This window comes from Patagioenas fasciata, chromosome 1 (assembly GCF_037038585.1).
Source record: "Patagioenas fasciata isolate bPatFas1 chromosome 1, bPatFas1.hap1, whole genome shotgun sequence".
Classification (NCBI taxonomy): Eukaryota; Metazoa; Chordata; class Aves; order Columbiformes; family Columbidae; genus Patagioenas; species Patagioenas fasciata.
This window is the reverse complement of record NC_092520.1, coordinates 215,829,680-215,852,901: the sequence shown is the minus strand read 5'-3', so window position 1 is coordinate 215,852,901 and position 23,222 is coordinate 215,829,680. Positions and strand designations below refer to the sequence as shown.

At 51.0% G+C, this 23,222-nt stretch overlaps 1 protein-coding gene across 4 annotated transcripts in view; it reads left to right on the top strand.

Annotated features, from left to right (window-relative positions):
• GOLGB1 (golgin B1) overlaps nt 1–20,787 on the top strand; it is a 45,029-nt gene extending 24,242 nt beyond the window's left edge. For 3 of the 4 annotated variants that reach the window (XM_065829744.2, XM_065829743.2, XM_071803602.1), the window contains exons 13-22: nt 134–5,163; nt 6,199–8,149; nt 9,029–9,207; nt 10,302–10,467; nt 11,580–11,711; nt 14,404–14,559; nt 14,688–14,785; nt 15,454–15,588; nt 17,520–17,625; nt 19,134–20,787. In XM_065829744.2, the coding sequence (XP_065685816.1) occupies nt 134–5,163; nt 6,199–8,149; nt 9,029–9,207; nt 10,302–10,467; nt 11,580–11,711; nt 14,404–14,559; nt 14,688–14,785; nt 15,454–15,588; nt 17,520–17,625; nt 19,134–19,268 (8,088 nt within the window). In that variant the 3' untranslated portion in view covers nt 19,269–20,787. The other variant, XM_071803603.1, reaches the window with a different exon arrangement.
• The last annotated feature ends 2,435 nt before the right edge of the window (nt 20,788–23,222 follow it).

The following is a 23,222-nucleotide window of genomic DNA, read 5'->3' as shown; positions in this document are numbered from 1 at the left end:
ATTTATCTATTTATTGCAGTAGCCAGCTCAAGAAGGGGTATCCTTAAACTACACAGTGGGGGAGGCAGATGCTTCCAAAAGTGCCCCTTTCACAGGGTGCAAAGGAAAGTTGAAACCTGTTCTTTTCTTTTAGGCGAGAACAGACGGCTTTCCCGATGCAAGCGAGCAGTTTTCTGAGGAAAGTTGTCCACCTGCAATGCTAGAATATATTTCTGCAGAGAAACAGAGAGAACTCTCAGTTTTGCTGCTGGAACTGCAAGAAGCCCAAGAAGAAATAACTTTTCTGAAAAGGCAGCTCAAGGGGCCAAGTGGCCGAACTTCTACAGGCAGCCAAACCGGAGAAGCCGATGACCAGGTGGAAGGTGATTCCCAGATGTTGTGTCTTGAGAGGGAAGAGCAAAAGGCTTCAGATACACAAAGTGAGTCGGGCAGTAGCTCATTGCTGAGAGAAACAGAATTGCAGCAAAGCGGTGTGTGTCAGGAAAACAGAACCGGTCTTCAGGAAGCGCCGCAGGGAAGCGCTGTCCCCTGCGGAGGGGACACGGGGGCAATGCCAGCAGCCTCCGCAGCGCAACAGCAGCCGCGCACCTCTCAGGATCAAGAACTGGTGCAGTTACAGAACCGAATTACAGAACTGCAAATAATTCTGCAGAAATCAGAAGAATCCTATAGGAAAGATCTAGGAGAAAAAGGCGCAGAAATAAACAGGCTAAATGAGTTGGCCGAGGAATACAGACAAAAAATAGAGGATTCGGACAGTGCATTTTGTGTTTTGGCTGAAGAGCGAGATCAGCTGCTGCATCAGATGCAGGAACTCTCTACCATAGCAGAACTGAAAGAGCGAGTGAAGGAGCTTGAGGAAAACCTGGCTCTTTCAGAAAAGCAGAGGCTGTCGGACAGTCAGAGCAGTCTTCTGAAAGAACAAATCCAGAGCCTCAAAAACGAATTCAAATCCAAGGAGGTAAAAATAGAAGCTTTGCAGAAAGACTTGGATGAAGCGCAACTTCAGCTTTCTGACCAGGACGTGCAGCTAAAAGATCTGAGGAGCCAGAACGAGAAGAAGGAACGTGAAGTACTCGATCTAGAACAGCTTCTGAGGAAGAACACAGCTGAGATGGAGGAGCTGTCCCAACACTTGGCCTCAAAGAGCCGCGAAGCAGCGAGCCTGCAGCAGCTGGTCGCTGGGCACGCCGGGTCTATCGAGAGCCTGCAACAGGCCTTGCTGGAGAAGGACCGGCAGATGACGGAGATCAGCGTCAGCATGTCCGAGAAAATGGTCCTGCTGAACGAAGAGAAGTTTTCTCTGGGAAATGAGCTGAGGAGTCTTAGAGAGCAAACCAGGCTGTTATTGAAAGCGCAGGAAGAAAAAGACCACAACGTAGAAGCTAAAGACACATCCCTGAGATGTGGGGCGTTTGAGCAGCCGCGTGAGACGGAGGAGGCAGCATCCGAAGGAAGTGAGGGACTAGTAAATAAACTGGAGCTTCTGAAAGGAGAGAACGAGCGAGTGAAGCGGAAGCTGCAGGCGGCGCTGGGCAGCAGGAAGGAGCTTCTGAGGAGGGTGGGCAGCCTGGAGGGCGAACTGGCGCGGTTGAGAGGAGAACGCGAACCAGAAACCGCAGCGGCTCGGAAAGCTGAGGGAGAAGAAAGCATGCCGAGCGTGGTGAGCAGATGGGTGAATCTGGAAAGCCAGCCCAGCGAGGAGCATCTGGTTCAGCTGCTGTCTGAAAAGGATGCTGAGCTGCAGAGGATGCGCAAGGACCTGCTGGATAAAGAAGCTACCGAAGCGCAGCTGCAGGCGGCGATTGAGGAAATGAGGCGAAGCTTGGACGGCAAAACCAATGTTGTTTCAGTTAAAGGTGAAATCATGGACAGTCAGACAATTGCTGACAAAGTAATTGAATCCAATGAAAGCCCGATAGATTATGAAGAAGATGAAGAAAACAGTTCAGCAGCTATGAATCCTGAAGAAAACCAACAGTCTGCGCTGAAAGAGAGGATTTCAACCCTTGAGCAAGAGAAAGAACAACTGCAAAAAAAGCTTCAGGAAGCCCTGGTGTCTCGCAAAGACACTATAAAAAAGGCTCAGGAAAAAGACAGGCATCACAGAGAACAGCTGAAACAGCACAAGGACGAGTACAGCATCCTGCAAGAGCAGTTCGACAGGCAGAGCAAGGAGAAGGAGAGCATCCAGGCCCGGCTCAGGCAGCTCCAGGAGCAGAAGGGGCCAGCAGAGCGTGCTCTGGAGAATCGAGCCGGGTTGGATTCTTCACGCATGGAAGCAGAAAATGCAACAAATAACGAGCTTGTACAAGTTGCAGATGTTTCTGGGGAAGAGTTTAAGAAAAAACTTGAAAAATTGCAGATGGAGAAAGAGGAATTGGAATATCATGCTAGCCATATACAAAGCGAACTTGCTTGCAAATCAGAATTGGTCTCTCGTTTGCAAGAGCACATAGAGCAGTTGTTTCTGGAGATAGAAGGGCTGAAGAGAACCTCTGGCCAAGCTGAAGCTAAGGCAGCGAGTCTTCAGACCCAGCTGGAGGAGAGCCGAGCACAGGAGTCCGGGGAGGGCGGCCTGGAGGAGCTGCAGGCACTGCTGCGCCAAAGGGATGGAGAGATGGAGCTTCTGAACCTGCAGTTAAGGGAGAGAAGTGAAGCTCTCAGTGATGTGCAGGCACAGTTGCTGGAAAAAGAGGATGCAGTGAAGAGACTGCGTGGTCAGCTGGAAATGCAGGCTCAGGCGCATGAGGAGCAAAGCAAGCGGCTGCAAACAGAGTTGCTTGAAATCCAGGAGAAGCAAGATGGTGATGCAGAAGCAGCTAAACAGAAGAACCAAATGCAGAGAAAGCTGCAGGCTGCGCTCATCTCCAGAAAAGAGGCGCTGAAGGAGAGCAAAGCTCTGAAAGAGGAGCTGGCTGACGCTAAAACTACGATTGAAAATCTTCGTGTCAAGTTGACAGATATGGAAAGCCAAATATGTGGCCGTGTTAAAGAAACAGATACCTTAACAGAAAAGCTAGCAAGCCTTACTGAAGAGCGAGAAAAACTTATTGTAGAAGTTGATAAAGTACTTATGGAAAATCGGAACCTTGCTGGATGCTGTAAAGACCTGACGTTCAGTCTGGACAGGGCTGCTCTAGAGAAGGAGAAGCTGGAGACGGAGATGGAGTCCTTGAAGTGCTCTCAAGCCGCTGAGAGCTCTGAGTGGCACGAGAAACACAGGGAGCTTCAGAAAGAGTACGAAACCCTGCTGCAGTCGTATGAGAACGTGAGTGACGAGGCTGAGCGGATTCAGCGCGTTCTGGAGGCCGTCAGGCAGGAAAAGCAGGACATTTTCATTAAGCTGAAAGGTGTAGAAGCAGAAAAAGAGGAAACGGATAAACAGTTACAGGAGGCAGGACAGGAGATTGATGGGATGAAGGAGAAAATGAGGAAATTTGCCAAATCAAAGCAACAGAAGATCCTGGAGCTAGAGGAGGAGAATGAGAAGCTTCGAGCAGAGATGCACTTCAGAGATGGGGAGCTGCGCAGGACTGGAGATGTCCTCACCAACACCGGCCTGCAGGAAGATCCCGAGAGCTCTGGCAGGGATTACCAGTCTCTTTCTGCTCAGCTTCAGACAGTGACGGCTGAAAAGGAGTCTCTTAGTCAAGAGGTCGCAGACTTGAAGTGTCGTTTGCAGTTAACAGAATCTGAGCTGAAGGAAAGCAGAGAACTCATGGACAAGTATGTTGCTCAGAACACAGCAGGGGAAGAAACAAACGGGGCAGTTGACACAGCGTCACCAGTGGAGAGGGCTGAAAACGGAGTGGATGTGAGTTGTAGAGCAGAGTGTCCTGCTGCGGAGCTGGAGCGAACGGCAGGTGAAGGCGGCGGCCCCGGCGAGGGTCCCGGCTCCCCCGCGCAGCAGAGCGCTGCGATCACGGGGCGGCAGGAGCACGGGGGGGACTCCGAGCAGCAGCTGCGGGACATGCGCGCGTGTGTCGAGGCTTTAACGTGTGACAAAAGGGCTTTAGAGACCCAAGTGGAAGAGAAGGTCCGTGAGCTGGATGCTCTTAAGGACACAGTAGCGAAAATGGAACAAACGGTCCAGAAAACCAAAGATGACCTCGTTAGGATGACAGAACTGAAGGACACGCTGGAGGCCGAGAAGGACGATTTGGAAGAAAGGCTCATGAATCAACTGGCAGAACTTAATGGGAGTATTGGAAACTATCAGCAAGATGCAACAGACTTCCAGATTAAAAACGAGGAGCTGAAACATGAGCTTCAGAGTCTGCAGAGAATGATGCACGAGCTGGAGGAGGAGAAGAAATGTCAGATGGCAAAAGAGGAGAGCAAAGCAAGTTCAGAAAAGCAAAGGGAATTTGTAGAAAAGCTGCAATGCGTTTGGAGGGGAGACAGCACCCATGTAAAGGAGCTCCAGGAACTGCTGAAACAGAAACAGCAGGAGATCAGGCAGCTGCAGAAGGACTGTATTAAAAGCCAGGAAAAGAACAGCAGTTTAGAAAGAACCGTCAAAGCTCTGGAGTTTGTGCAGAGCGAGTCTCAGAAGGAGGTAGAGGTGGCCAAAGAGGCTTTAGCCAAAGCAGCTGAGGACGCGCGGGAGGCGCGGGCGGAGCTGGCGCTGTGCAGGGTGACGCTGGACGACACGCAGAGCGAGGCAGCCAGGGTGGTGGCCGAGAGCGTGAAGGTGAGGGAAGAGCTGCAGGTGAGCAGAGAGAACATGAGAGTTCAAATGAAGAAAAAAGAGGAGGACTTGGAGAGAAGACTGGAACAGGAGAGAGACAAACACTCAAAGGCAATTAAAAACATGGAAGAAAAGCTGGCAGCTTTGCAGCGGGAGAAAGGCCTTATGGAAACCATGCTTGGTGATCTTCAAGGCTCTTTGAAGACCAAGGATCAAGAGGCCAAGGAACTGGAAGGCAGCCTCAACAGAACGCTGGCGCAGCTCGCAGCCTTCTCCAGGAGCATGTCTGCCCTTCAGGACGACAGGGACAGGGTGATAGACCAGTCAAAGGCGTGGGAGAAGACGTTCTCTGAGGCCGTTCAAAAGAAGGAGGAGGAGATCCGTTTGAAAGAGGAAACGTGTGTTGTGCTGAAGGACCAGGTGAAGCAGATGGCCGTGCGTGTGGAAGAGCTTCAGGCTCACATATCCAGGTAAGAGGTGGTAATGACCTGGCTGGTATTCTCGTATTTCCCTTTGCCAAGGCAGCAGCCAGAGGCGAGCGAGGACTCCCCTTTTCTTTTGTGTACCGGAAAGGAAGAATTTCGAATAGGTAGATATGCTAACTGTGATGTGTGTTTGGCAAGACTAGTGAATGCATAAAATGGAGAGCATAATTAGCCTTCCTAATAAAGCCACAAGCGCAAGGCTCATCTCCTGGATCACTTACGTTTGGATAGAGATGATGTTTGGAGGTGTGTGTGGGGAGTTACTGTCTGTTTGTCATCTGCACAGGGTACAGAGAGATTAACTCTGTGAAATATTCCTGGGTGCCTGTGCTAAATCTGCTCTCTGTGACGAGCAGTAGCCACCCGAGTACTATCTAGAGTCTTTAGTCATCTGAAATTTGAAATGGGTGCTTTTGCCTAACATCGTTGCATTCAGAAATTAAACCTGGCAAATCAAGAGAGCATTGGGTACTTAATTCCAGTTTCATCCCAAAATTGATTGTGAGGGAAAGATGGAGCTGTGGAAACGTACCAAAATGTACATCTGGGGATTTCTAAACTTCAAAACCATACTGTTCTTGCATGAGGAAAACGGTTCTTTAAAGTTCGTGATCAAAATGTGTGCTGGAACATGAGATGAACATCAAGGTAGGAGAACAGTGACTCGTTGTTAGTTACAGTGAATGAGAGAAAAGTAGTATTTTAGTGAACAGGTTATAACGTTCAGTATTTAACCCCCTCCATGTTTTCAATGTTGACATAAAGATTTATCTCACTGGACAGCTTTTAAAGTGCATTCCCCCAGCGCCGCTCCCTGCAGATGGTGCAGTCGGGGCTTCAAAAGATGCCTTGAAATTGAGGGAAAACTGATCATCTGGGTATTTCCAGTTTGCTTTCTTAAAGTAAAACTGATCTTGTGGCTTTTCTGAATTACAATAATCAATGAAAACGATTGCTGTGGTTTTTGGATACTGATATTCTTCACTGATTTGTAACTGACTTTCTCTTCTCTGCTTTCAGGCTGGAACTCAACATGGAGGAGCAGGAGTCTGAGTCCAGGAGGGAGGCTCAGCGCCATCAGCAGGCGTGTGGAGTGTTGCAGGAGGAGAAGGAGCAGCTTCTGGCTGAGCTGGAAGCCTCTCGGAAGCTGCACAGCGAGTCTCAGAGCGAGCGGCACCGGCTGCAGTCGGACATCGGCGGCCTGAGGGAGCAGCTGGCGGACTCGCAGGGCTCCTTCACCCGCTGCGAACGGGCCAGGGAGGAGCTGGCAGCCGTGGTGAGGCAACAAGAGACCACCATCCAGAACCTTAAATTCAGCTGCGAACAGCTTCAGGCTGATCTGCAAGCTTCCAAGGACCTAACAAATAAGCTGCATGAAGAAACCAGTGCCAAGGATCAGAAGATCGTTAGTTTGCTGTCTGCCAAGGAAGAGGCGGTTATGGCTGCTCTATCTGAGTTACAGCAGCAACATTCTGAAGAGATGAAAGAGCTGGAGCAGAGGCTCAGTAAGGAGGAAGAAGATAAAAAAGCCTTGGAAAATGAGAAGAACACGTTTCGTGACAAGATTGATTGTCTCACTGAAAAGATGCAGATAAGCAGAGAAGAAAGTAAGCAGCAGAAGGCACAGCTGGATTCCTTCACCAAGTCCATGTCGTCTTTGCAAGATGACAGAGACCGCATACTGAGAGACTACAAGCAACTTGAGGAACGTCATCTCGTTATCATCTTGGAAAAAGACCAGTTAATTCAAGAGTCCGCAGCCGAAAACAATAAGCTCAGGGAAGAGATCAGGAGTTTTCACAGCCGGATGGACGACCTCAACTCCGAGAACGCCAAGCTGAACGCGGAGCTGGTGCGGTACAGAGAAGACCTGAACCAAGTGATTTCGATCAAGGACTCCCAGCAGAAACAGCTTCTCAAGGCGCAGCTTCAGCGCATCCAGGCTCTGGAGAAGGAGAAGGCCGTCGCAGAAGCCCAGCTGAGCGAGTCCGAGCGCGCGCAGGGCGGCCTCCGGGAGCGCGTGGAAGCCTTGGCGGAGGATAAAGCCAGAATGGCTGAGGAGATCGAAACCCTGACGTCCTCTCTGTCTCGGGTGCAGGGTGAGGTGACAGCGTTACGTGAGGGGGGTCCTGTCGCGGAGTGTCAAGCGCAGCTGAAGGCCCGAGAGGAAGAGACGCAAGAACTGGGTCGTAAGCTTTCCCTCTCGCAGAAAAGGGTAACGGAACTGGAGGCGGAGTTAGCGTGTGCTCGAAGGGACGCCGCCAAGAGAGTGGGAGAGGCGGAGGACAGGCTGCGGAAGGAGCTGAAGCACCTGCACCACGATGCAGGGATAATGAGGAACGAAACAGAAACAGCAGAAGAGAGAGTAGCAGAGCTGGCACGGGACTTGATGGAAATGGAACAGAAACTTCTTGCGGTCACAGATGAAAACAAAGATCTCAGAGCTCAAATTCAGTCTTTCGGGAAGTCCATGAGCTCTCTTCAGGATAGCCGCGACCAGGCCAATGAAGAGCTGCATGTTGTGAAACAGAAATACTCTGCAGACTTAGAGGAACAAAAGTCTCTGGTGCAGAATCTTCAGAAACAGGTGATTCAGCTACAAGAGGAGCAACATTGCACTGCCAGGGACCGAGATAAGGTGAGATCCGAGCTCACAGAACTGCAGAAAGCCGCTGATGAGAGAGGTCTCTTGGCCCAGGTTGAGGAGCTTTGCCAGCAGCTCAGAGCCAAAGACGATGAGCTGCTCCGTCTGTCTTCGGAGCTGGAAGGCTCTTCCGCCCAGCTCGCGTCGTTCTCCAGGGCTATGGGGAGCCTCCAGAACGAGCGAGACCGCCTGCTGCATGAATTGCGCCAAACGCCTAAAGTGCAAGAAGTGAAGCAACAAGCAGAAGGGAACGCTCCCGCCACTCCTTCGGAGGTGCAGAGTCTGAAGAAGGCACTGTCCTCCTTGCAGGACGACAGAGACAGAGTAGTAAGTCCTTGTTCTCTCTTCCTGCTCTTACTTGAAGCCCCATAGGAGATTTGGATCTTCAGATCTTAAAATTCAGCACACTTAGATCTGGTATTTGCAATGTGAAACACAGATCACTGTCCTCATGGAACAGTTGAGGTTGGAAGGGACTTCTGGAGATCTTCTAGCCCAACCCTCCTGCTCAGAGGTCAGCTGGAGTAAGCGCCCAGGACAGCGTCCTCTCAGATATTCGATATCTCCAATGGTGGGTATTCCACCACTTCACTGGACAACCTCTTTTTCCATGTCTCTGGAAATGGTTTCCAGAATTCCTTGCTCCATCGCTCTCCCGTGATGGAGATGAGGCCGACCAGCCTGCAGTTCCCCTGCTCCTCCTTCTTGTAGGTAGGGATGACATTTGGTTTCTTCCAGTCTTCAGGACCCTCTCCCGGTCACCGTGACCTCTCAAAGGCAGTCGAGCTGCCTCCCCACCACCTCAGCCCTTGTGGGCGTGCTCCATCCGGTCCCAGGGGTTTAGAAAGTGCCACGCATGTTATCTTCTCTGACACATGGAAACTGATTTTATTGTTAGCTTTGCAGGATGGTTTATCTTGTTTGGCTTGATTTAAAATATGATACTCTTTTTGTTAACGTATGTTAAACCTTCGCAGAAGGTCTCAAAGCTCGCTGCTCATTGACAATAGAATTCTCTGAGGTTTTCTATTTCTGGGCAGTTTTCAGTAGACTGCTGTAATCACTGACTCCATTTAGAGTTTCTCTATTGTCTGAATGTGACTTTTTTCTGCACATGCCACAGTAAGAAATGCTCTTAAACACTTAGAAGCAATAAACCAGCTGCTTGCTCAGTTGTCACACTCTGATATTTCCCTTTAATTGAAGGTAAGAGAGCTGAAGAATCTGCAGCAGCAGTACATACTGGTCGGGGTAGAATCCGCTGAAAATTCTCGCTTAAAAGCACAGCTGCAGGAATGTCAGCAAGATGCGGATAAACAGCGCCGTCTCCAGGAGCAGCTGAGGCAGGAGAGCGTTTCCTACCTGCAGGAGCTCCAGCAGCTCAGGTGAGAAGTGTCCGTTTCCTCACTGCCTCGGGGGTGCAAAAGTGCCGTTTCTTTCATTCCAAGAGCAGAAATCCCTGGGATCCTCAGCCTCGCCTGTCAGCGGTCACCACGTCACCGCGCCTCGGACCCACGGCCAGGGGTGTCCGCCCCAGATGTGGGGAGGAAATGCCTGTGTGAAGTAGATCAGTGGCCCTTTATTTCCTTTATCCAGTGGTGACAGATATAATCTATTTGATAGGAAACTTAGGCTGTTTCCTGTATTGGAGCTTTTGTGTGTGATTACAGAACTCTACATTCCAGATGATGAACACCCTTTATTATGCCACCGATGTCATTGTTGAGAAGATTTTCTGTGACTGTCTAATCCTCTGTTTCACTTGCTTTATGTCTTCTATTTTTAAAAGTAAGTCCAGTCTAGTAAGTTGCCATCTCCAGCTGGACTAAAACTGGTCAGACAGATGTGCTCTGCTGTAAAAATGGGGAAAGACCCTTTCAGGCACTCCAGAGATCATCTGGAAGCACTGAACCTGGGGCGAAAGGGCGGGATTGTTGTGGGAGCAGCACAGCTCCTTCTTGTGCAAAGTGACAAAACCCGTGTCCCTCCCCCCTCCCCTGCCCCAGCCCAACCAAACAACCCCAGGTCTCCTGCAGGCTGAAGCAGCAGTTTTATCTATCACCTCTCTGGCTTCTCAAACGTAAATGAAGCCAAAGCCTCACGTTTGCATGTTGGGATCCGTGTTGTGGTCCTGGTGCATATTTGACGGAGGCAGTGACAATGTTGTGATGACAAGTGGCATTGGCAATGACTTGCTTGACAGAGTGCTCTGTACAGCGAGATCAAAACCATGTCCGGGGTACTGAAAGTGTGAGCGTTGAACAATCTGCAGTGTTGAGCCCAACAGAGAATACTTCCTTAACCCTGCTTTTTGGGTTCGTGCACTAAGTGGGCTGTTTTGTTCTGTTTTAGTTATGAAACTTATTTTCTGGCGTGGAGTAATGATAGGAAATAGAATCATCCTCAGCATGTTCTGACCTGGATGTTGTAAGTGATACCGGTAACTTTCTGGTCATTTCCTGTGTGTGGTTCTGGGCAGACAGGAGAAGACGGCCTGGGAGAGGCAGAACAGCAGCATCAAGGAGCAGTGCCTGGCGGCCCTGGCGGAGAAGGACAAACAGCTGAGCCGTTTGCGGGAGATGGTGCAGGAAAGGGGTCTGCCCCTCGGCAGGGCCCAGCCTGCAGCAGAGCAGCACCCGGCGAAGGTGGGGGCACCTACGGTTCCTTTATTGCCTGGAAATGTGTGGTTTGAAATTCAGTCAAAGCAGCCTGTGTCACTTGTATTCAGCTTGTACAGGTTGCAGTATCAGGTTTTGATGTGGGGCTTCCGAGTACTGTAGCAACAATTCAACTTGAACCACTGAAAACCTCGGGAAAGCTCTGACGTACCCTTATGTGCTCTTCTGTTAGTTCACGGTTCCTCATGCTTTAGAGAGACAGTGGGAGAGACAGGGCTTCCTGGGCACCTTAGGTTCTTCAGTCAGTATGAAACTTTTCAGGTCTTTCTGACTATTTTAGAATTGCTTCTCGTGCTATGTTTGAATCTCAGATCTTCTGGTTTAGTTTTCCTTTTAATGTCACATTCTAATTTTTGAGTTTCCTATGGAGTTTTTATTGCTGTTTTTACCACAACGAGGATCTGCAATCCTGGCTCCAGCCCAGAGAGGCTGGGGATGGAACATTGCACTTTCTGCCTTCTTCCCCATGTATCACAGTCCTGAAAGTGGAGTGGGATATCCTGGGTGTGTTGCTCGGTGTAAGGAAGGGCGCTCGCCCGCTGCGTGTGCGACACCATTGCATGGTGAGCAAGGACAGAGCTTTGCTGTCCGCGTCTGTAACGTTACAGTGAGAAGCTTCTGTGTCAGTGGAGGAGGGAGGAAATCTGCCCTTTTCTCTTTGACACACATACATATATGCATATATGCAAAGAAAATGCTATAACAGTGTGCAGGTGATGCTTTCCAGGAGAATGCGTCTGTGCTGACCTTTTAGTCTGTGTCAAATGAGAGCAATGTGGACATTGCTTTGCTTTTTGTTTTTCTTGTTCTCATTCATACATCTTTTCCTTCCTGTATTGCAGACAGCTTTAAGACAACTTTTGAGAAGGACCCACCCCATTGTATGTGCAAGTTCAGTGATCTCTCCTAAAAGCCCAGATGGCTATCTCTGTTTATTCGCCATTGTCTGTTCTGCTTGAGCAGATCAAGCTCCAGAGCGAGGAATAACGTTGGGCTTTGACCAATGCTGAACAGAGAGGGCTGATGTGAGAGGGGTTGTCGTGTGTGCAGTGTGTCTTTCATCGTTCCTTCCCCGGCAGATCTCTGCACAAGTGCTGAGAGGCGACTTCTCAAGCATAGAAACAGAAAGGAAACACCTCCAAGCCCAGCTGAGTGAGAGCCTGAAAGAGCTGCACCAAAAAGAGCTCAGAATCCAGCAACTGAGCAGCAAGGTACTGCTTGTATCTTACACCTGCTTGCAGAGTCTGGGATGAGGAATGTGGGAGGCTTGAATATGGCTCAGGGAGCAGGAATGGACCTTTCTGTTCTTGTGGGCGTTAGTGGAGTAACAAAACCAAAAATGATGGTTAGAAGAGACTTGTGGAGATGACCCAGCACATCCTCTGCTGCTCAGAGCAGCACTGTCACCAGCATTAGACCAGGTCAGTCTCAGCTTTTCCCAGCTGAGCGCTGGAAGAACAGAGGTGGCAGAGCCTCTCTGGGCCTTTCTCCAGTGCTGCTCTGCACTGTTAATGCAGATGTTTTCCTTAGTGTCCAGTCTGACTCTTGCAAGCCACAGCATGTGGCTCTGGCCCCTTTTTGTATTTTCTGCCCCTACCAGAACAAGTTTGGCTCTGTCTACTTTATGACTCCCTTTAATTTAATTGTAAGCTATTTTAAAATGACCCTTTAGCAGGCTAAAGCAGCCCAGCTCTCACAGGCACCATGTGCTCCAGTCACTTGATGATCTCAGCAGCCTCTTCCTGGACTCCTTCCCATTTCTCTGTCCATTTTAGCACCAGAAAACACCCTGAAGATTACAGAGTCAAACCGTTAACCTCACACTGCCCAGTCCACCCCTAGGCCGTGTCCCTATGCGCCATGTCCACACGTCTTTCCTAAACCCCTCCAGGGATGGTGACTCAACCACTGCCCTGGGCAGCCTGTTCCAGTGCCTGACAACCATTTGGTGAAGAAGTTTTTAATAACAGCCGGTTCTGTACCCATCGAACAGTGCACTCCTCCAGGCCATGAGCAGCCAGTTTCTCCAGGAGATGCTGGCAGGAACAGCGCCAGGGCTTTACTAACGTCCAGGTAGACAACGTCCACAGCCTTTTCCTCATCCACTAAGCAGATCACCTTGTCATAGAAGGAGATCAGGTTGGTCAAGGAGGATCTGTCTTTTATAAACCCATGCTGATCACCTGGTTGTCCCGTACGTGCTGTGTGATGGCCTTCAAGATGATCCACTCCATGGCCTTCCCTGGCCCCAAAGTCATGCTGCCTACCTTTGTAGTTCCCCAGATCCTCCTCCTGACCCTTCTTGTGGATGGGTGTTGCATTTGCACAGGTCCAGTCACCTGGGATCTCCACAGCTGAAAGTGAGTGGCCTAAACCCAGTCCCCGTAGTTCAGGTGCAGTCCTGTTGCCCGCTCTGCTTGGCGTCAGTAGCGTCCCTCGCTCCGTGCCTCTCCTCCGTGGCCTGCCTGCCGCGGTCGCAGCGGGGCCGTGCTCCTGGGGCGCCTCAGCGGCGGCTGTGACTGCTGCTCCCCAGCACAGCTGCCTCGGCAGCCTCGTCCCACCCTGTACCGACACACAGGTTTTGCCTCAGGTGCAGAGTTTTACGCTTCTTGCTGCGCTTAGGACTCACACTGGCCCAATCCTAAAGTTTCTCAGTGTCCCTCCAGACTGAAATTTTGGTCTTTGTAATGTCAGCCACTCCCCCAAATTCAGTATTGACTGCAGATTTGCTGCTGCTATACTCTGTGTCATACCTTACGTTGCTCTTAGCATTGAGCAATATGTGCCCCAGGAGTATTGTGATCCTTGCTGGCTGTTAAGCCACCTCTTGTTGCCTTTGAGTCCAGTGGCGCAGCCAGTTTCTGTGTAGCAGTTCATTTGTCTGGTTCAGAGCCCCTCGGTTTCCAAATGTGGATACCGTGGTGATGATGTTAAAAGCTCTGTGCCTTGGAGCTGGCTGGGATGGAGTGAATTTTCCTCACAGCAGTCCCTGGGGCGCTGTTACAGGTTTGTGACTAAAGCGGTGTCGGTAACACACCGGTGTGTAACTGTCGCTGAAAAGTGCTTGCACAGCACTAAGGCCGTTTCCATCTCTCACTGCTCTCCCCTCAGTGAGCAGACTGGGGTGGGCAGGAGCCTGGGAGAGGTGACAGCTGGCACAGCTGGACTGGGTGGCCCGGGGGACACTCCAGGCCACGAGTGGATCGTCCTCAGGAGGATCAGTGACAGTGTGTCTGAACTGGCAACTTTCCTGCCACTGAATTGAGTGCCCTTTCCCTAAGGTGACCAGAGGGAGGAGGAAAAAGAAGTGGAGGAATGAACAAGAGAAGGGCAGAGGGGAGAGAGAGGATTGGGGGGACAATGGAGAAAGGATGAAGGGGAGAGAGAGGGAGACCAGTCACAGGGACCAGAGAGCAAGATTGCATGAAGAAAGTGGTTGCCAGGTTCATTTCTGTTGCTGGGAGTTCTTTCCAGACTTGGAAGGCACGCTGGTGATCTTGAAAAAGTGTGTGTTTCAGTGCAGAATCACAAGCAGTCCGATTCCCACGTTGAAATGGAGGACTCCGAATCTAGCAATCTTCAGAAAGAGTGTTGCATTTGAGAACCAAGCAAGAATATAAAATCATAATTTACTGATAGTATTTCTGAAAGGTTTAGGTCAATCTCTGCACTTCAGAAATCTTGTTTTGGAAGCGTGTTGTTCTGTACATCGTGTTGATGTTTTTGGACTCCTGAAGCCTCAGCCACAAGCTACTGCTGGAGATCGTCACTGGTTTTTGGATGTTAGCGATGTGCAGTGTGGCAGTTCCCGTGTTCTCTGCAGAACTCTTACTCCTGGTTACACAGAGAACAATCTCACTTCCTCAAAACCACGAGTTCTCAGCGGTTGTGTTCTCTCCCCAGCTCTCCCAGGTCTTCGAGGAGAAGAACGCGCTGTCCCTCCAGCTGCGCGGCAGCGGCCGGAGCGGCGAGAGCCGGCAGCACCACGGCGAGGTCCTGAGCCGCTGCCTGCTGCTGGAGAGGCGGCTGCAGGAGCTGCAGCCTGCGGACAAGGGCACGGTGAGGGCGGCTCTTCGGTGCGAGCGGCGGAAAATCTCGCTGCAGAGGGCTGCACTGACTGTGCAGCGTTACAGCTACTCTGTCCTCTTCGTTCAGTGCAACCTGCCCTCCATTCTTGCTTCTTCCAGGAGTTGTTTGCAACAGATGCTGCTCCAGGAGCACCCCAAGAAAAGAACGAGCCTCAGAGCGGCAGTTACACACCAGAACTGCAGGAGCTGCAGCTGAGGTAAAGAAACCTGAGCAAAGAGGGATGGGGGTGTCAGTGCTGGGTGCTCTTTGGGCCACTGGCGAGCCTGTTTCTGTTAGTCTGTGTCACAGAGTTGGAAAAACTCAGTTCCAGCTCGGACCTTGCAGAGGTGGAGGGACTGTCACATTTGACAGCTGTTGTTAGTTCTCTCTTTGGACGGAGCTCCAGGAACTGAAGAGACACCATGCGGCAGCAATTCCAGTTGACCGTCACCAGCCAAATTAGCATCTTTGGTTTGATGGGCTACATCCTCAGCAACTGCTTACGTACATCAACCGTCCTGGTCTCAGGGCCATTAGCCTGAGAATGTCTGGAATTGAGACCTAGCAAATGGCTCCTTGTAACCTTCTGGAACTGAGATCTAGCACATGGCTCCATGTACCCTTTCAAAATCATTTTCAGAAGGTGGGGCCATGGATGACAGAGCCAAGGAACTCCTTCCTGATGTGAAACGGAAGCTTCAAGAGATTTATCTTGCTTCTTGCTTTCCAATTAGTTTGAATATATTTGTAAAAGGTAACTAGGCCTTCTGTGTGAAGTGGAAGGGAATTGGAATCTGTTCCCATACTGCATCAGTGATTATAATAGAAACAGAATAGTCCATTAATTAGCCCTTTTTTGACATACACTTGGTTATTTTCTGACAGGCTGTCCGAAACAGAACACTTACATAGCAGCACAAAGCAGGATCTGAGGTATCTGGAGGAGCAGCTGGAGGAAGAACGGGACCGTCGTCTGGCTGTCGAGGAGGCGCTGTGTGCGGCACAGGACCAGCTCAGGAGGTGAGGAGCTCGGCCGGACAGGCGGGGTCACCACAGGAGTACGGTGACCCTGGTTCCCTGTTGCTCTGCGCTTCATTGCATCCTCTACCAGGTGTCACTGGGGGCGCAGAAACGGCTGCGCCGTGTCTGTCTCAGAATCACAGGATGGCTGGGGTTGGAAGGGACCTCTGCAGATCGTCTGGTCCAACCCCTGCTCAAGCAGGGCCACCTAGAGCCAGCTGCCCAGGGCCATGGCCAGGTGGCTTTTGAGTACGTCCAAGCATGGAGACTTTACAACCTGCCTATGCAACCTGTGCCAGGGATCAGCCACCCGGCAGTAAAAAAGTGTTCCCTGATGTTCAGGCTGTCCTGCAGTTGTAGACAAGGACAGAATGAGACAACTGACTAGACATTAAGACAAAGTCTGACTAGAAATGAGATGCCAGCTTCCTCAATTAGTTAAATTAAATACTGGAAAATATAATTTGGAGGCTGGGAATTGGGTGTTTTCCTCCTTCCAGGGGATCTGTCTCCTCAGTAAGCACCGGTGCGTCATGGGCAAAAGAGTCTTCACTTGAAAATTGCTACTCAATAGCGATGTACTGCCAATTAACATATTATTTTAATTGATTTGGGCATTGAGAAACAATTAAACACTTAGGGAAGACACTTCTCTCTGCCTTTCTTCAGTCAGGACACCTCTCCTCCCCCTGTCCAAGTATCCAGTCCTGTTTGCACCATGTTACATTCGCTCCCTTTGGTGAGGCTGGGATGAATACGTAGTGACTCCTCTCTGCTGCTCCTTGTTTCTTACTCATTTCCTCCTTCCCGTAGCAGCTACCACATTTTGTTAGATATGTTTGATCAGAGAGGCACCATGTGCTCCTCTGGTTGTGGTTTTGGCAGGCAGGGAACCATTGTCCATTGCCAGGCCAGCTGGAAAGGCTTCATGGGCGCCTGCCACACAGCTCTCACTTGGCCTCCCTGTTACCAAAACCGTGCCATTTATACCCAATACACTGTGTATCTTGGTTGAAGTAAAGCTCGCTATTGGATTCTTTTACATGAAAACAATGCCTTTCTTCTGACACACATCATGGTTCATCCAAAAAGGAGGTCTGTATGGAAGAACTCTGGATGAAGTTCCTTAGTAATTGCCACACAGCTCAGGCAACTGCAGCATCAGCGCCTGTGAGATCCCCCTGCAACTGATTTCACCGACTGGTGCTCGCCTGGAGATGGACGGTGCTGCTTCTGCTTTCATCCCTTAACCGTATCTTGGCAATCTTGAGCATCTGTCACTAGAAAACAGCAAGAACCAGTGCTGTTGAGACCAGAGCTGGCTTCCAAAATAATTCATAGAATTTGAAGTACACAGTTAAATCATCTGCCCTAGCTTCTTTCAAGTCACACACTAGGAAATTTCACTGGAAAGCTCTCATGTAAAACACAGAGACCTCAGTTAAGTTAAAGTGTTTAAAATTCCTGAAAGACTAAAGGAAAACACAGCACAAAGGTATTCTGAGTGACAGGATATAACTGGGGTAAGAAACGGCTCGGCTGCCCGCCGCTGGGTTCTCCTCTCTGCTGGAGGGGAATGGTCATCTGCGCATCGAGCGGCTGGGACTGTCACTTTCTCCGTGGCTTGGGCGCAGGACGCGGCCGGCACTGAGCGAATACAACGTGCAGGGAGGGCAGAACCTGCCTGTCCTGCCCTGCTCTGGTGTTGCCAGACTCGCCTTGGGGACGGAGGGTCCTGCTGGCCGGGCCACCCATCCCGCTCAGCCGGAGGCACCACAGCTGGACAGGCGAAACCAGCGCTTGTCAGCGAGGCCACGGCTTGCTTGCAGTGGCTGACGACTTCCTGAAGAAATACCTCATTTCCTAAGTGTGTTGCAGTGTTGGTTTGGGGATCATAAGAAACTGAATTAATTCTATGTGTTTTGGGGCAGGTTGCAGTCAAACGAGTGGACGTCTTCCCCAGGCACCAGCGTTGATGTGACTCCAGGCCATGAGCACTCCTTGCTGATCGAGTCTGCGGATAACAGTTTCAGCAAAGTAAGAATTGACGTTTGTAGCTGTCAATGATGTGAGTCGCGGCTGATGCAAGAAATGTGAACTGAAAACTGCGAACCTATAGCAGCTAAATCCTTCTGTAGGCACATTTACATTTTTTCAGGTTTGTGTAGGTTTCTGCTCTTGTCTTGCTGTGTTTTCCGTGTCAAAAGCCACATATTGTTCTGATTGTGTCTTTACTACAGTCTGCATAAGCAGACTAAATTTCAGAGGTACGCTGTTTCCCTGAAGATGAGCTCTACCATGAAAATAAGCCCTAGCATGATTTTTCAGGATTTTTTAGGATGCTCAAAATATAAGCCCTACTCCAAAAATAAGCCCTAGTTACAGTTTATTAAAAAAGTCGATTTAAATAGTGTCCAGGCAGCTATACATGTAAAATGTAAGCATCTCTTGGAACAAAAAATGCATAAGACCCTGTCTTATTTTCAGGGAAACAGGGTAGCTAAAATGTAGGCCAGCGTTGTGCCTCAAACATGGTCCCTTGTTCCTTGTGGAATATTCAGGGCCTCGGTGGCAGGCAGACAGGCAGGGCCTGTGCAAACAACGTGCGATCTCCTGCACGAGGAGTGGATGTTACCGGCCCCAGCACCTGCCGTGTCCGGGCTCTGCCCCTTGCTCAGCGACCATCGCGGTTTCTCTGCCCTTTGCTCAGCGACCATCGCGGTTTCTCTGCCCTTTGCTCAGCGACCATCGCGGTTTCTCTGCCCTTTGCTCAGCGACCATCGCGGTTTCTCTGCCCTTTGCTCAGCGACCATCGCGGTTTCTCCGCACTCCTCATCTCTCGGGCCGGCTCGGCGGGGCCGGGAGCTGCTGTTCCGTCTCACAGCCGCCTGTCCCGCTCTGCTGGGGGAGGCCCCACGGGGGAGTTTGCCGTGCAGAGGGGTTCGCCCTCTGGTCTCATCGGGACTTGGGGCTGGTGATCCCAGCAGAACTACCCCGGATGCTGCTCTGTGCTCGTGCTGGGTTTTTTACCATAGCAGACACGTTTTTGTCTGAGGGCTCCCGGAACAGCCGCTGTAGAGTAGGGTCACTCCATGGCAGCTTGTTCAGTAGTTCCAAAGTCCTTTCAGCTGCAAGGGGGAATGAACGCAACAAATAGATAAAAATACTCTTCTTCTAGACCAGATTGTGAATCAGGATTCCTAGTAGCTTTATGCTGTAGCAGAAAAGTGCCATTGATCAGTTTGTTTATCTCTCACTTGGATGAGCTAAAAATTCATAGGGACCAAATGCTGGAGGGGGAAACATTCTGCTTTCTGTTGCTCAGTCTCAGTTAGAATTGGACAGAGCCAGTTCATGAGGAACCTGCAGAGAGCAGGAGGAACACCTCACCGAGGGTTGGCTCTAGAGGCCGAATCTGGCTGTGGAGTGGGTTTGGGAAGGCTCATGCTCGTGAGCTTAAACTGCTGTTCACCACCCGCAGAGCTGTGGGTGGCGCTGGGGACACCTCGCTGCTGGCACTGACTGCTTTCTCTGTTCTGTTCCAGGCTCGGAACGCCGCCGGACTGCGACGCCTGTTACGCGCTCTGTTCCGGTCCCGGACCCGCCTGCCTCTGCTAGTGGCCACGTATCTGCTTGCCGTCCACGTCCTGCTCCTCCTGTGCTTTACCGGCCACCTCTGAGCAGGAGTGCCGGCCTCCTCGTGAGCCGCAGCCCTGTGTGTACCCCGGGCCTGCATTCCCTGTCCACAGGGCAGCTCTTCACCTCTCTTTCCAGGTCAGCCCTTGGGGCGCAGCTGCACCCCGCGACACCCCCGGGTGCTGGTGCTCGGGCTGTTTCCAGGACGTGCCGTTCCTTTGGTGTTTTCCAAAGGAGTGGTACATCTTCGAGTCAGGGTCCCCATGCTGCAGGCTTCAAGGACAGATTCTGCTCCTGTACCTGGAGGGAGCACCACTCATTACGTGTATTGTGCAGGAACAGGAATAGTGCAGGTAGGAATAAGAAAAATGCTCTTGAGTTGCTGCAGTACTTTAACACTTCCAGGAGCTGCAGGATCTTCCCCCTCTGAGGCTGGGGAGGGAGACCCAGGTCACTACCTGGGCTGGGGAGGGAAACCCCGTAGCCAATATAAGAAAGAGAAGCTTCCTTCCTTTCTTCCATTCCCTGGATTTGCTCCGTGGCTCAGCTCCGTTTGAAATGCAAATCCTAAGGAGGTTGCAGACACTTTAAGGAACATGAATTGAATTTCAGGTTTGTGTTTCCTGCTCAGTTGCTTCTCCTGTTGAAGAAAGGCCAAAATTAGTATATAATTAATATATCTAGACCTGCTAAGCATTCCATTTAAAACCAGTCATATGTCTGCCCTGACAAGCCTGTAAAATAATGTCAGTAATTCAGTAGCTGAAAAGGAATAAGTTATAACCTTGCTGTTTATAACTTTTGTGCACCTCTGATGATGGAAGGTGCTCCCGTACCTCTTGAACTGAGCGCGGCCGTGCTCCCACGTCCTCGTCCACTGGAACAGCCATGAGATTAAACCCGTACGGGCTGCGTTGAAGGGGTCCATAGCGTGGTATGTGCGCCCACACCAAAGGTAGAGGCTCCAGAAATAAACCGAGGAAGGGAATAGAGTTCTGGAACCTTCTGGCATCTCTGCTTTAGGAAAAGCCGGTTGTAGAAAGCTAGTGCTGGTCATTAGTCGTGTTAGAATCTAAAGCAACCTGATGCAAATGGACTTGATCTTACAGAATATATGGAATGCCATGTTTTCTAAAGAAATCCTGGATATGTCCTGGAACTGAGACTGCTCAGTTCCAACGGGAGAAGGGTGGGGGCAGAGAAGACGGTTCCAGTTCCCTGTCAGAGACCAAGTGGTCACTGTTCAGAGGACTGGCCAGGTTGTTCCTGCCTTTGCTAGAGCATTATCAGTCACATTTTTCCCATGGGAAAGTAGTTGTTCCGTTGATGCTGCTGGTAAAGGAAGATTCTCCGCCCTATTTGAGGATGGGTTGATTTCACCATGGCAGTAAAGCCGCTGGATCTCTGGCAGGTCCCGAACAGGGGCGCTGTGTATCCCTTTGGCACTGCCCCCGTTATCCATGTGGACTTCAACTGTATAAAATCAGTGACCAAACACTTGGCCTGTACCTTGCTGGAGCATGTGCTCCTGTGTATATAATAAAGATTATTTTTCAGATGGAATTTGTGTAATGTTGTCAAGTAAATGTCAGAGGTCTCTCGAGGGTGTTGTGCTGCTGTATCTTACCTGTTACAGGACCACCGCGGGACTGCGGTCGCTTTGTGTGCACAGCCTGCGTGTCCATTGCAGCAGCTCCGCTTCTTCCTGGAGATGATGTTTTTCCCTTATCTCACCTCTCAACCTTTTTTCAGGTTTTGGTGCAATGACAAAAAAAGGAAATAGCACTTTAATAGGGAAAGCAATTCCAATAAAACCAGTTCTGCTTGGGTTTACATTTCTCTGCGTTCAGGCGCGTTTGGCTGAATACTGAGTTGTGCGACCCCAGGGAAGACCCAGAGTCACCAACAGCCTCAGGTGGGACAAACCAAAACGTGCTGTCCTCCTCCAGCTCTGTACCCAAAGGCAGGTGCCTTAGTTCACATTCCCTGCCGCAGTCCAGCAGCACCGTTACAACAAGAGCGAGTGATGGGCGTTGTGAGACCGCAGACAACGTTTCAGCTCTAACAGGAGCAAGAATTGTAAGCAAAGTACGTTTCCTTAGAGCCCGTGGTGCAAGTTTTCCTGACCTGAAATAACACAAGCTTGTGCTGGTTCAGAGACATTTAAATGTTTTATACCTTCAGATGGAACAGGTACAGCTTAGATTAAATATGTAAATAACAACCTCAGAAGGAACTCCTGATCTGATAATCATAGTCAGAGCTTCGTGGTTTGACCTAATCAAAGATGTGGCATTTTAGCTGATGTTTCCTGTTTCAGACATTTCAACTTCTGTTTCTGTGTGACGGACCCGTGGTGCCCAGTTCTCGGATCTGTCTGCAGCAGAGATTGGCCCGCGGAGCTGTCTCTGCTGTCCCTGGCGGCCACTGCTGAGCTGGTCCCGATCGAGCAGCGTCACGAGAGACGGGGGCGGCGGGTCAGCGCGGGGGCTGCCGGACGAACCCCTCACGGCTCAGCCGCCTCCGCGGGGCAGGGTAGGCACGGCACATGATGAGATGGGAGAGGAGGAACCTCTGCAAGTTCTCGCCCAGGTGAGATCGACCGACTCCTTGCAACAAGAGCTGCGTTAAGACCGGCGCGCGTTACGGTGGTCGCTGAGTCCCTGCTGAGCGAACAGAGGCGCCCGCTCGCAGACAGACCCTCTGCTCGGGGAAGCTTGCTGTCTGCCCAAGGCACAAGTAAGGGACGTCACCAGACGAGTGACAAGCTTAGTACAGCCTTGGACTGTGACCCACTCCAGCTTTTTCATGTGGGAACTAATGGTGTTGCAACAAGAAGAGATTTCAGGGCCCTGGGAAGAATGCTGAAAGCTTTGGGAGCACAGGCAGTGTTCTCCTCAGTCCAGCGATCAGGAGACGCACTGGAAGAAAAAGGTGTGAGCAAGACGTCAGCACCTGGCTCCAGGACCACTCTGTGCCAGAGCTTGCTTTGTATGAGCACAGGAGAGTCTTGGGAACACAAGGTGTGCTGGGGCCGGATGGGATCCGCCTGTCCCAATGGGGAAAATGCGTCTTTGTTGTAAACTGGTGGGACTGATTGAGATGGCTTTAAACTGGGATCCCAACGGGAGAGGTGGAGGTGGCCATGCTCACGGAACAGTTACACTGAAATGGCTGCACAGCAGTGCGTGCAATACGAGTTACAAATACGATGAACTGGAAGCGCTGGGCAGCTCTGGAGCTACGATAGTGTTGGTGTAGGAGCCGGTGGAACGAGTCCCGCGCTGGGACGGAGGTGACGGGCTGTTTGGGGGACAGCGGGGCAGGGGGGCTGCGCCACGTGCACGGGAGGGGTCTGGCAGTGCGGCCCTTCAGGCGGGGAGGCCGCGGTTCAAAGCTGCTGGGTGAGCATCAGAAGCCTGGAAAAGAAAGCAGAGGTCATGGCGGGTGTCTGCTATCGATTGCCCGGCCAGGATGATGGCACTGATTAATTATTCTACAGACAATTAGGAGGAATCTCTGGAGCAGTGGCCCTTGTCCTTATAGGAGATTTCAGCTCCCCAGACACGGGAATCACTGCTGTGACTGCTCAGGTTCGTAGGTCACTCCTCGTCACAAACACTCGCTGAGCCAGCCAGGAAAGGTGCCCCCGCAGGCTCGTGTGCGAGCAGAAGGGCTCACGGGAGATGTGATGGGGGTGCTGCCTTGGCCACAGCGATCACTGGATGGTTGAGCTTAAAATCTCAGTGTAATGAGAAAAAGGGTCAGCAGAGTTGCTCCCCTGGATTTCGAGAGAGCAAACTTCAAGCTATTCGGGGAGCTGCTTGTCAGTGTCCTCTGAGAATCTGCTTTGAGGGCTGAGGAGTCACGAGTGCCGGTCGGTGTCCCAGCGGCACCATTGACAGAACGGGAACAGGAACAGGCGGCCCCGCTGTGCCCAACGCTGACCAAGGGGACAGGGACCGGCTCGGCCGAAAAGGGAGCTCCTCGAGGCGGTC